This window comes from Anser brachyrhynchus (genome assembly GCF_964034855.1).
Source record: "Anser brachyrhynchus genome assembly, chromosome: 2".
Classification (NCBI taxonomy): domain Eukaryota; kingdom Metazoa; phylum Chordata; class Aves; order Anseriformes; family Anatidae; genus Anser; species Anser brachyrhynchus.
The window spans coordinates 107,684,478-107,698,157 of NC_137695.1; the positions used below are offsets into that span (position 1 = coordinate 107,684,478).

Here is a 13,680-nt window from a genome sequence, read left to right on the forward strand (position 1 = left end):
TAGGATTTTTCACTGATAGCAACTGCCAACAAGAGAACAGTAATCACATGTCTCCTGATTAAATATAAATATAACGGATGAAATCCATTGTAATTGCTGTGTAGCTAGCAGTATTTTTACAAGTGTGAGTCTAGGTGATTTTTAACACAACAGCAGAAGAAAATGAATTCCATTGGAAAATCCACAGTTTCCATTCCCAGGACATGATATACAAACGGTATGGTACCTGCTTCTGCTGCTGTAGTAATTCTGCAGTCTGCAGCTGTGGTCCGTGATCACTGTTCTCCACAGTGGGACGCTGGGAGAAATCTGTCAGTGCGAACACAACATCCTCTTCCTCCTCCTCTCGCTCTGCATCATCCGCCTTCTGCTCAGACTGAATGCCAAATTCTGGGAGGGCCTCAAGATGCTCAATCTGAAATGTAAGAGATGGGACACATCAACACTTTTAGCCACTTACCTAGGTGCACAGAAATCTACGGATGGGCTAAGGGAAGGGGTTATTTTCTCCTGGGGCTCTAAGGTGGGATATATTGACTTCTGTTCTCTAGGGTACAGGGAATGGTCTTTGAGTGATATCATATGACACGATGCATATGAGAACATGCAATGCAGGCCTGCAAGATAGGAGATCTAGGCAGCTGAGAGGATGGGTGTACTGCAAAGCAGTATGATGGATATAATCCACCATGCGTCAGTGAAAGACTAGACAGGACACTGGTGGTATTGCATAATGAAAACATGGAGATCAGGGAGTATCCCTATCTAGCACTTTGTTCTCTCTACTGCATTAGCAAAGCACTTGACACCACTAATGACTGGAGATGGACTGATTGTAAATTAACCAGTCAAAAAATCAAAACAGTGAAAAAATGAAACCTATTTTGATATTAGAAGATGAGCTAGTTTACACAGAAGCAAATTAGTACTGCTGAAGTAAAGTAGAATGAAATTATTTCTAAATAGCTACTCATCTTTTGTTTCTGACTCATTACACCATAGCTGATAAAGGTAAAGATGCTCACCCACCCTTTACCCAGAATAAAAAACACTGGAGCTTTCTACTTAAGCATATTCCTACCAGAGCTGAAAGGTTACTCATTCTGCCAAATGTAGCAAACATTGAAAGACACTGGGTATATAGATACATGCAGTACTGAAAAAAATTACTTAGGTGCCTTAGCAGAGGGTTTCAGAATTGCAGGACAAATAATTGCTGATCAATGTATGATTCCCAAGAATTTTTGTTAAAGTGTCAGAATGGACAAGCACGTTTTTCTACTTACGTTTTCTTTAGGTAAGATTTTTGAATCAAATGGTAATTCTGGATATGCAGCTTGACACAATTTAGCAGCACCCTTTTTCACAGTGCATGTTCTGGCAATCACACCCCTTCTAAAATGTGTCAGCTTAGGGATTCCAGGTTGTTATGTACTCCTGAAATTCCTGATCTTAATTTAGTTTCTACTTGGAAAATAACTTAGATGACTACTGGTGTACTGCTGCTGACGGTGATAGACGTGCGTACAAGGAAAAGGAACAAACAAGAATGATTCACTGTAAGTTCCCACAAGAAACTGTACAATTCTCTTGCCAACATGAAAACAGAGCTTCCCTCCATCTGTATTGATGCAGGCTTCATAAGGAACACACTGTGCACACGATGACAAAAATGACAGCACTCAATCTATCTAAAGAGATTTGATTCCACCAGCTCACAAATGTATCTCTCTTTCCAAAAATTATTCAGGAGTCTTATCTTAGAGACCTAATTAATTCTTCATTTACTATGTGAGATTTTTTCAAGGCCAGATGCTTGTACTAGTTAAGGGTTTAGATTTAAAGAGAGGTGATCTGTAACAGAAAGATATGCAAAATATCCTTTAGCACAAGTCAATATTGAAAAAAAAAGTCAAGTTTGATTTGTGTCCCCTTACAATCCATGAGTAATTATTAAGTTCCTGATGCCACTTCGTATTTAAAATCTAGTTAAAGAAGGGACACCCCACTGCTTGCAATTTCACTGGGTTAATGAGATGCAACATTTACCTCTAATATGTCCTCCCCTTCCTCCTCCATTCGCTTGCCTTGCCGCCAGTGTTTCAGCAGCCACTTCAGTTTGACATACAGGAGGAAGGTGTCCTGCTTGAAATGCCTGAGTTCTTGGTGCAGTAGGCTCTTCTCCTGGCTCCAGGTCTTCTCTTCCAGTTTGTTCTGCAAAGTCAAGCTCTGCACTTCCAAATCTTTCCTCCGCAGGGTCTGCATATGCTCCTCCTCCAGCTTTAATGGAACAACAGATTAATGTCAATGCGCTGGGGGAGTCTCCAAGATTTGAACTTCGTTGGGTGAGACAAACCGAAATTTCTAAGTTTCATCAATAGTGAGTAGCTATTGAGTTTGGCTCAACAGGTTCCTCAGCAGTCATAACTGGCATGCTGAGGAAATTAGAGGACAGCAGCTGATAAACTTAGCTTAGATAACCACATGCAAGTAATCTGCACTGGAAGTGGACAGTTTGTTTACTTTAAAGATGCATGAGAACTCTGTTGCCGCTTAAACATTTTATCCCCTTCATATTTTCTTCTCTTGATTGTATCCCAGCACAGGCACCACCCTGAACTGCTGCACACATCACACCTGCTAAATGCGTTTGTAGCTATTCCTAGGAGGTGGGACTGCAGCTGCCCTACAAGACAGTCCAAAATATTCACAGACTCATCACAGAATGGCTTGTGTTGGAAGGGACCTTAAAGATCACCTGGTTCCAACCCCCCTGCCATGGGCAAGGATGCCACCCACTAGATCAGGTTGCCCAGGGCCTCGACCAACCTGGCCCTGAACACCTCCAGTGATGGAGCATCCACAGCTTCTCTGGGCAACCTGTTCAATATTATCTTCACCTCTTCCCTCCCTGGCCACAGACTCGTCCCCTCCTCTGTGACATCTCCTTCTCCTTCTGGAAGGGCAATGCTTCCCAAGGACCCACACCAGTACCTCAGATAGAACTACTGGTCCTTCACTTCTCACAGTTCATACTCAGAGGTGTCTGAGCCTAGAAGAAAAATACTTCTAGATGAGAGAGACATGCAGGAACTGAAGAGACAGCAATAGGCTGCAACTTGGCATTCACAAGGTCTCAGTTTCAGTACTAGCACACATATAATTGCACCTGTTTCAACACAAGCTCATCTGAAACAATATTCTTTAAAAATGATTTCTCCCTCAACATATCAAAAATCAAACCATGGCATGACCATGGCCCAACACCACTTATACAAGTTAGTTGTACCGCATTTCATTCTCTGCATGGATGAGATGGTATTTCCCCTTCAACCAAGTTGTAGTTCTGATTGATCAAGAAAAGGCAGCCAGAAAAAGAATACAGAACCACTGCTTGCCAATGCCAGTTTCTATTACTTTCCATTTTGTGGAACAACAGGATCTCCTTTGACCAGCTCCATAGATGACATCTATGAAGTAACTAATAACAGTAAACTAATGAGCACAACAATTTAAACATAGGAACATTCCTGCAATAAGCAACATGCACAAAGGAATGGAGAATGCTTCAGAGATTCTTTTTCAGGAGCATGGAGCACCTAGCACTTCATACTGCTATAAATCTTTGCTTGGTTTTCACAGCAACATTTGATGCTGGTGACACAGGCTACTATCCCACACTAGGTAATTTACTAATGACTCTTCTGCCCTTTAAATGAGGTGTTCTGGCACAACACAAACTTTCAGCATTTATGCAACCGTGCCTAAGAAGTTCTTCAACATATATCCATAACATTGATCTAGATGAGTTGGAAGATTTTTAGAATAAAATTTGTAAATAAATCATTCTTTAAGTAACTATAAAGCTTAGAAATATATTCTTGAATAAAATAAGGTGATTCACAGCAGTTTCTAACTTAAATGGGTTTAAAATGCATCTTAAAAGTAGTCTGAAACAAATTAATGTCCCCCAAAACATACACGCAACTCCTGATAATACTCATGGGGACTATACATTGATACCATACATCAATTTGATGTAATTAAATGTCACAAAAAAATTTGAAATAGTAAAAAAGGGGGTTCTTTTACACTCAGTTTTAAAGGGAAGAAATGAGCAGATTTTGTGTTGATGTAGGTTCTTCCACCAAATGGAGCTATGGTTAAATACAGCAAAGATCTATGAGTCATTTCCACCAGAAATCCTGGAAGATGATAAAAAAGGAATAATATCAACAGGATGGGCATAATCTGGAAAAAATGAAAAATCCAGAAGATGCTTTTATTATTCTATTTCTACTGGCTGTTAGCTTGAATTGTTAGCTTTGATTCTGCTTCATTTTTAGTTGTTTTTACAAGCTGTTATGGTCTAAGTCCCTGTGGCCACAAATTCTTGCAGAAGACCCTGGTGGAGGTAGCTTCACAGAGTTCTGTGCTTTTTTCAATGGACCGCTATTGCAAAAGAAAAGAAATCTGAGGAGGGCATAGCTTCCAAAAAGCATTCACGGCCAAGGCAACTAGGAAGGAAATCAATTTACTGGTTGCCTTCAAAAGCCTCCATGAGAAAGCTCCTACGGAGATCAACTGAAAATTAAAGCTACTTAGGAAAAATGGAGAGGTACCACTTGGGCATTATGAGATTAGCTGGCACAAGGATAAATGCTTTATATACTATGCAGCAATTGTGATGAATTTAGTCTATGAGTAAACTTAAAAAGAAAACTTCAGTTAAGAGTCAATAGCCTGCAAAAAATGAGCAACAGATTGTAGTTTTTTTTCTAGGAGCTCAAGGTCATGAAACAATTGACTAATACGCTCCAACCTTCAAAAGAGCAGGGGGAGCTCATATAACAAAATATGATTTATTCACCAACTATGAATAAGAGGGTTGGAAACATGATGTACTGAGGAATACAAAAGATCCTGGTTTGTGTCTCTGATACAAGAGTGCAACAACTCCTCCAGCATCAGAGAAGAGCTGGATTTTCTTTGGGCTAGCAGGGACCCGAAAAAGGCACAGAGCCAAACCATGCTCCCAGAGATCAAATGTACTCTTCCCTCACTTGTGGAGAACTGACGAGGCTGATATAAGTCCCTGTGCAGTGTTTCACATCCCTGCCTCAGCTTCCCCTTGCACTCATCCGTTGAGGAGGCTGTCTGGAAGGAAATAACCCATACGGCTTGATTTCCTCTGCCAGTGCCACGGCCTCCTTCTAACATGGGCTACTCGCAGGGGAGGACAAAACTCATTTCCAACAATCAGAGAAACCAGACTCAAAGCTGCAAAATAGGCTTGAGTTTGTGTTTGCCCAGCCTCCAGCTTCTCCACGGACCCAGTGGAGCTGAAGAAAGCCCAGCCATCAGACTGTGGCTCCCATGTTCCTGACAAACGATGTGCACACCGCGAGGTGCACGCGGCAGGGTCACGCGTCTCTCCCAGCAGCCGGGTTTCGTATTTACCTGAATGATCCTTTCTGTAAACTTTTCTTGCTCCTCTCGGTGAAGTCTTGTCTCCTGCTCAAGCTGAGCCTGAAGCTCCTGTATCGATACACTCTGTACAGGTAAAACATGGGAACCCCTCAGCTGATCAGCAGGACAAAGGGGTAGGTATAGCAGAAAGTGGGTCTCAGTGGTGGAAAAAAGAAGAAAAAGAAAAGAACCGCAGGACAGACATCTGCACAACTCATGGTTATTGGTAGTTAAAACCAAAGCACAGTGTGCAAATAAACAGCAATGCCCTACATGGCTGTGGGAATTGCCTGCATGGCTTCTTCTGAAGGCTAAAGCTGCGATGCTGGTGTTACTCGTTGTCTTCTTCCCTTCAGGCCCCTGCTCCAGGGTTGTACTCAATCAGGTGAGGCAGCTCATCCTGAATGAAGCCTGCCAGATCAGCTCCTATTAGCAGGATTCCAGGATTGGTGGCAGATTTGTCTACGATAATCAATGCCTTAAAATTTAAACACCTCTGCACAAGATTTATCTAATGTATGTATATTGCACCTTATTATTTATTCATGTGCAATACTTCTGAGGAGACACCTAATGGGATAATACTTATTAAACCAACTGAGCATAAGAAGTCCCTTTCTTCAGATACAGAACAGCTCTCTGCACAAGTAGACTTCATTCTGCAATTTCCACTCAAAATAATTACTCTATAAATGTCATGGTGATAAGCTAGGTAAGCCTGAGATCTGACCGTTACGCTTAAGTATCTCCCCTTCCAGGTCCAACACTATTTTTGTCTTAGTAATTTCAATTTTACATTGAATATAAATTTGGGATCCCATCCACTTTGTTCCTGACAGTTACTTAATTCAAAAATAAAGATCCAAGAAGGCAGAGTCACAGCCCTTATTATTTATACTGTGCTAATTAATCTCGTGGCACTTACACTCCTGATCAGCGCTTTCTACATCCTTCATTTTCTCTCTCACATTGGAGCTAGACTTGATTTGCCTGCAGCAACGTGGTGCTCAGCCAGGCTCTCTTCACACGCACCAGGAGTGCGACCACAGAAAGCTCTGCGGCACCAATTGCCTACTTCCCAGAGTAAAGACGCACTTAAAGAAGGGATCCCTTCAGGCTTTGAAGCACAAACCCAAATTCTCCACTGGCTGATGTCCAGCACGCTCCAACCTCAGCAGGTGCAATGACTTAATGCTGGCTCCCAGGGGCTGCACTGCCATCCTCCATTTGGCATCAGCCCTGATATCCTTCTCCTCTCCCTTCTGGAGAGCAAAACCAGCTCCTGCTGCTGTTGGGGCCAGGGTTACTCATAGCAGTCTTTGTTACTCAAAATACAAAAAACTATTTGCCCCTGGAACAGGTGCTCCTGTCCTCTTTTAGGGAAGAAGGAGAAAAGGCAGACAGAAGTATCCCATAAACCACCCGCAGGACTGTACTCCACCGAGCAACAGAAGTCACCTACATCTACTTTCTGGGCCCTCTAAGTTCCTTCTTCACTTGACACCCTTACTGACTTGTGCACGTCTGTGTTGTACCTGAAGAAGTGACACTTCCAGCACGCAGAAAGGCATGTAGGTGACTGAGATGGGAGCGAGCTAGCACATTATCTGCCTTACCCATTTTGTTTTAGGCATTAACGTGTCTGCAGACATGTTTTATTGCACAAGGCCAATTTGGTCTCAGAAATAATTTGGAAAGAACTGCTTGCAGTGGGATTTGACAGTTCTGTGCAATTATTTGTACATCATGTGATAGTTACACTCGGGTACATCTCACCCAACATAGGAAAAATGACCTTCATCAGTAATTTCTGCATTCTTTTTTTTCTGATGAGGCTTCTTTAGGAACATGATAAATAAGAACCAATGTACCCAGTTAATTCAGGTGTAATTTTAAAAAAAGGTGTGTTTCTTCTGTTTATGAGTTCAAAATTAGTCAGAATCATGCGAATTGTTTCTGGCAAAAACAGTTACAACATGGCAACTCTCTCCTGTTGCCAATAATCACTTAAAAAGTCTTATAACGTGTCTCAGGAAATGGAGACAGCACAATTCTTGTAAAAATGAATATGTTATTAATTTGAAATATATAGGAAGTATAACTGATCTTAATGTGACTCTCTCTAGAGTAATAGGACTACATACTTGGGCAGCTAGAAATAATGTTCATTTTTGGACTCCTGAAATTGGGAGCTGAATCAGAGCAGCAAAAACTTTTCCCAGGAAGCCAAGGTTTGAATTTTTCACTATTCACTTCGCACTTGTGTTTTCCAATCAACAATGATTTGCTACGAGATTGTATGTTGCAATTCAGACTAATATTAATTGGAGCTACACAGTTACATATACACTGAGAACATCTTGTGTCTGCAAAGTTAGGACAAGAAAATGATGAACTTGCGCAAATTTTTTAAAACATGCAGCCCATGCAAAGCCAAGTTCCAGGAAGCTTGGGCACTGGGATTACATGATAACTTCTGAAATTACTAGGAAGAGTTTAAATACTTCACAAAGGCAGATATGCTACTACATGCACACTCAACAGTGCAAATCCTTTTACAATTGCTTTGCCTGTTCAAGGATGATATATTTTTATAAGCGGCAAACATGCTGAAGATCAGCTAATGCATGAATGCAGAGCTGCACAACCTTTTTCTTCCAGTGCAACCTGAGGGCTCTTCACAGTCTATCATTTCATATAATGTAATTTCTAGTAAGAGCAGCGGGATTAGTATTGCTCAAATCAAGGGAGATAAGGCTGCTTAAGGGCCTAATGGATTGCTGCTAAATGTCTGGATCGTAAATATAGAATGCATACATATTTGTATATGCAGTTCAGGCACCTGACATTGCATTGGTGGATGCCTGTTTGCTTGTATTTGGAAATCAGGCCCCTACCATCTAATCAGCAGGATGCAGTCTGTGGCACAACTGTGTTTTTGTTTTGTAAAGCAACACTGCTACAAAAGCAACATGAAAGTTGATATCCTGCTAATTTCCATTCTTTCTCTCCTTTTTTCTCATTAATGGATGCGCTACGGGAGGAACAGAAAACACCCCAAATGTGATAGCCACCACACAACATACCAACACCACAGAAACAGGACACAAACTCACTACAACGAGAGACAGAAACACGCTATAACGAGAACTACAGGCTAGTGCTACTCCAACACAGTGTCACAGAAACAGGTGCACCTCTTCTGCAGCTCCACAACGACCAAAAGTTTCCAATGAAACCCAAATTATTTCATTTCCGGGTCTACTTTCACCCTCATCATCTCGGACAGATGGTGCCAAGTCTTCCTACTGAGTCATTTTATCTCACCTGTTATCACTCCAGAACAAGCTAATCCACGCCGATGACTTTTACCTCAAGAGGACAGTCAGAGAAAAGTCATGCACAGTTTGGGGGCTTCACCACAGCTCATTCCAACATCTTTCTGCCCCTGTCAGCATGCTGAATACTTTTCAGGTTACTTTTCAGCTCACATAAAACCACGTTTTTACAATGACTGCTTTACTATGATTGCCATGCACCATGAGGAATGGCTGTGTTTTACTTGTCTGTTTTCTCTGTTTTACCATAGCTATTTCAAACCTCAGTTTGCCTGGAAATTCAATCGATTTATATGCAACAATTCTTTTTAGCCTTTTTTCAAGTGGGATGGAGCAAAATAAGGCCTAAGGATGCAGGGTAGAAAGATGCTCTCCAGCATTTGTGTGCAATTCCAAGGAAGCCAAAAGAAGAACACTTTATGCTGCTCACCAGATGCCATGTTATAATGCTTTAGACCACACAGACTAAAAACTACTACTTTTTTATACTTCACAGCTGACCATTGCTTGCATACAACAACAAAGACTTGGCAGGAACTTCCAATGTCTTTTGTATTAGTTTTTTACATGCAGTACACATCTAACTGAATCCTCAGAGGCTACTTCTGGAGATGTACTCTTCTCCTTTCACACTTAAAAATATATGGCGTATATTCCATTCACTAGCGTAAAATAGACAGCTGTGGTTATTTGTCTGTGCTTATGAGTCTCTTATTTTATGAAAACACAGAACACTTTGCTCCAGGTCTTTAAAAATCCATCTCATTGTATGGATAGTATACAAAGTCTCATTGAGTTCAGTTAGGACTGGAATATCCAGATTTACATCATAAAGGGTCTTTTATGCCATTATGTGGTCAACCTTTAGGGAATCTTGCTTAGCAAGAAAGAATACAATTCATCAAAGTAAATTATTCTTGCTGCTCCTAATCTTGGTGGGAAGGAATACTGTCAGCACCAGTTCGTCTTTCTTCTTCCCACAACTTTGAATTGGAGGAACAGTGGACACTAAGAAATGCAACTTTCTATGTATGTGGTGCCCTTTTTCTTTCCCTTTCTTTCTTTCTTTCTTTTTCTTTCTTTCTTTCTTTCTTTCTTTCTTTCTTTCTTTCTTTCTTTCTTTCTTTCTTTCTTTCTTTCTTTCTTTCTTTCTTTCTTTCTTTCTTTCTTTCTCTTTCTTTCTCTCTTTCTTTCTCTCTTTCATAAAGAAAAGTCACAATGTATAAAACATTCACTGTTTCTTTTCTGGGAAAACAATATCTTAAATCAGGGCAAGAGAAAGGATGTGCAAATTTTCAGCGCACGTCTGGGAGCTGCTGTGAATGTCATCCAGCTGAAAATTTCTCAGTGAAAGTTGCACGGAAGGATCACGGACTCTAAAACAAGCTGAAAATAGAATATTCAAAATATAGACCAAAATTCTCACGGCCAAAATGTATCCATACTGAAGACTTGACTCAAAGCACGTGATAAAGTGACTTACCTAAATTGCACATCACTGTATTTGGTTGGTTCACATTTAACCCAGAAATTAATTTACACTAATTGATCTGCTCCATATTTCTTATGGGCAAAATAAGTAAGAAAAATGGATAAACAGATTAAGAATGGCCTAGAAGAAATTATTCCTCAATGTGACCTCTTCCTATCTACTAATAGAACTTGCAAAAAACTTGCTTCTGAAGATATGCTCTCACCTTTCCTGCCGTATCTGCTTTTATTTTAATTCTCTGGTGACAAATCGTACCTTATAAATTAAATCAAACCAGTGATTCTTTTTCCATAAAACTGGAGGAACTGAAATTTTGTGGCGTTTTTGTACAGAGAAACAGATATGTGAGTTTTTAAAAGGTGTGTATAAAACTATCACAATATTCAAACTTAAAATGCAAAGACGAGTACTTTTGCCTTTGGTGATACATACTTACTTACACAGCTAAGGGCAGAAATGATACCTTGTCACTGAAAAATAAGAATTTGCTAGGAAATACAGCTCAATTTTGGAACATCTGGTATTAAATAACAAAAAAAAAAAAAGGGGGATACTTTGAAAGAGTTTTTTCTTCTCCAGAATGTCTTATTACCTCTGAATAAACATGAGAAGTCTGCAGCCTGCTTTAAGGAAGCTGCATTTTGTTTATGGCTATTCCACTGGTAGAAAGGGTAAAATCCACCAGATGAAATTTTTTTAATCATATTTTACACAGGTTTCCATTTGTTGCCATAGTAATCCTTTGATTTGTACCAGGCATTTGCTCCATAAAGCATTGCATTACCTTTTTTAGTTTTGCCATGCCTTTCAGTTATGGAGATTCTTGCCAGTTCACTTGCTTTTTCTTTGGATGGTGAGGAATCATTTCCCCCTCCCACCGTAACCCAGCTCTACTAAAATCATGAATAATGGATCGAACATCCACCCCAATGGGCTCCAGCCTCTTGCAACAGCAGCTGAACAGCTCGTTTCAGCGAGAAAACAAAGCCCTGCTCTTAAGGCAATTTCAAGATATAATTTCCCTTGGACTGACTCTAACCCACCTCTTTAATATGCAAATACATTCTAATAATACTGTTGCACTAACAACTGCAGTGCAAAGACCAAACAAAGGCAGATGTTTACAGTTAGGCTACAGGGTAGTTTCTAGGAGAAGTCAGTCTGCATTTATTGTATTTAATCAAACAATTAGGCTCCTACGATGCTCATTTTTAAAAACAGAGAAAATAGCTAAATGGAAACTGCTCAGCACTGCTTGGGACATTTTCAATTTAAAATTAAGTTTGGAAAAAAAGGACTTTAGAAAAATGGGTTTGCTTGCGTATATAGAAATCATTTGCCTAACTGAAATGAAATGTGTTCTTCTCATGCTGAAAGTCCATACACAGTAAGAAGATCATCAATCAATATGACCCACTGGACAATGTGAATATTTTCACTTCATAAGTTAAAGCAGATAGCAGCTTACATGCAGACATCTCTACTGTGGGAATGGAATGGTTTGAGTCTCCATCTGAAATTTCTGTGGTAATAAGAAAAGCCCGTTGGTATTTGAAAAATATTTTTTCACGGTCTTTCATCTGGCACAAAAGAATGGTAGCTTTCTGTTGATGCAGTGTATGCAATTAAAAAAGAAAAAAATTAAATTGATAACATACAAAGTTATTTGGAGGGATCTTCTGCTTCACTTGGTCTTACAGATTATATGATTTCAGCTGACTGTCCACCCACTGAAAAGTTTCAGTAAAAAGCAGTGAGATATTCTTTGTTGTTTAAGTAAACCTGACTGAAACAAACACCTTAGTTTTAAACATTTTCTTAGTTTGTGACATTTAAACTGCATCCTTGCTCAGTTTTTGAGCACACAGGGATGTTCTCTCCCTTTGATTATAATTCCTGGCTTCTTTCTTGTCAGTATATGGTCTAAAAACTATCCAACCTGTGTTTAAACAGTTCTGTACACAGTTGCATACCATCTCATCTTGGGAAAGGGAAAAAAGGGAGATTGTGCCCGTATTACCCAACTCCCTAATCTTAAAAACGGCTCACATGCACACAGCAATACAATAATGTGGCTGATCTAAGGTAACAGAGAATTACTAAAGATGACAGAATTTAAACAGAAATGTTGTAAACATTTGCTTTGGTCATTTTCTGACTTAACCTACCATCACTATTGACCAATAACATTGGTGAACTGCAAGGTTTCTCCACCTCATCTTCCCGTTTTACAGCTGAGGAAGAAAGACTTTACCTTTCAGCCGTTCAGACTTATGGTGTCCTGGATTTATCAGATATCCTTTCTGAGGTTTATTATCACTTGTAAATGTGAAAAGTTGGAAGAGAAGCTCTGAACAAATTAATTATTCTAATACTACCAAAAATCTACACTGTCAGGGTAGTTTAAAACACACATACAAAGGAAAAAAAAAAAAGCAAAGAATTACCTGCATTAAGATGAAGGACCACTCTTTCTTTGGTATTCAGTACAACATTTTGCGATTTGGCTACCAGCCACCCTGAAGCTCCCTCTTTCTAGTGTTTATTATTGCTTAATGACAAACACAGCTGTCCCAGCCAGCATTCTCTTTTTCCAGACTTAATCAGAGGTTTCAGAGTTACTAAGGCCTCCGTGTGTGTCTTTAGAATTAAAAACATATTAAAACTCCTCCCTCACTAGAAGCTACTCTAACCAGCAGTTTCAAGGTGGATTTGGCATGCCAGTGGCCTGCAGAAAAGTTTTTCAGTGTTCTCCTTTATGGAGACAGACTGGAAATTGTATTTTTCAAGATGAGTTGCTGTGTCTGGACAATCTATGTTCATGAGAAACCAGCTAAAGAGATGTTTACTGAGGCTGATATGGCCTCTGCATGGATGAAGAATTAAATAAAAACTGATCAATGTTTTTGATGAATGGAAAAATACTCAACAACCAAAACAATGGAGAATTCTGCTTTAAATAAGCTTTTTTTTTGGAAGCTGCAGGGTGCTGTGCTCCCTGTTGAGAATTAGAATGCATGCCAGCATCAAACCCTTTCCTACGCAGACTGTCAGGTAAAATGCAAAGTGGTCGCTATCTGTAGACTTTCCAGATTGAAAATATCCAACAAGGTGAAACCTGGAGTCACAAAAGCATCTGACATCAGGTATCACAACCTCTTCCTGAGATTTTTTGTTACTATACTTAATTGCACTGGGTCCCTGAGCCGTATTTTTCCACTTAGCAAAGCTACTGGGAGCAGAGCAATGAGCCCACAGTCAGGACCAATTTGCTTCTCTGAAACTGCAAGGGGGGGAAAGGAGGTCACCAAAAATTTCACAACACAGGTGCTGTGTTTTGCCCAATTTACTGCCTAACCCCTGGCTTCTGTTCCTCATATC

At 40.0% G+C, this 13,680-nt stretch overlaps 1 protein-coding gene across 5 annotated transcripts in view; it reads right to left on the reverse strand.

Moving 5' to 3' along the window:
- The window catches only part of MTCL1 (microtubule crosslinking factor 1), a 103,571-nt gene that overhangs the window by 30,437 nt on the left and 59,454 nt on the right, over positions 1-13,680 (reverse strand). For 3 of the 5 annotated variants that reach the window (XM_080579911.1, XM_080579908.1, XM_080579909.1), the window contains 3 exons: positions 5,461-5,553; positions 2,050-2,280; positions 227-415 (listed from right to left, as the gene is read on the reverse strand). In XM_080579911.1, coding sequence (XP_080436037.1) covers positions 227-415; positions 2,050-2,280; positions 5,461-5,553 — 513 coding nt within the window. The remainder of the gene's footprint in view (positions 1-226; positions 416-2,049; positions 2,281-5,460; positions 5,554-13,680) is intronic. The other 2 variants (XM_080579912.1, XM_080579910.1) reach the window with 1 other exon arrangement.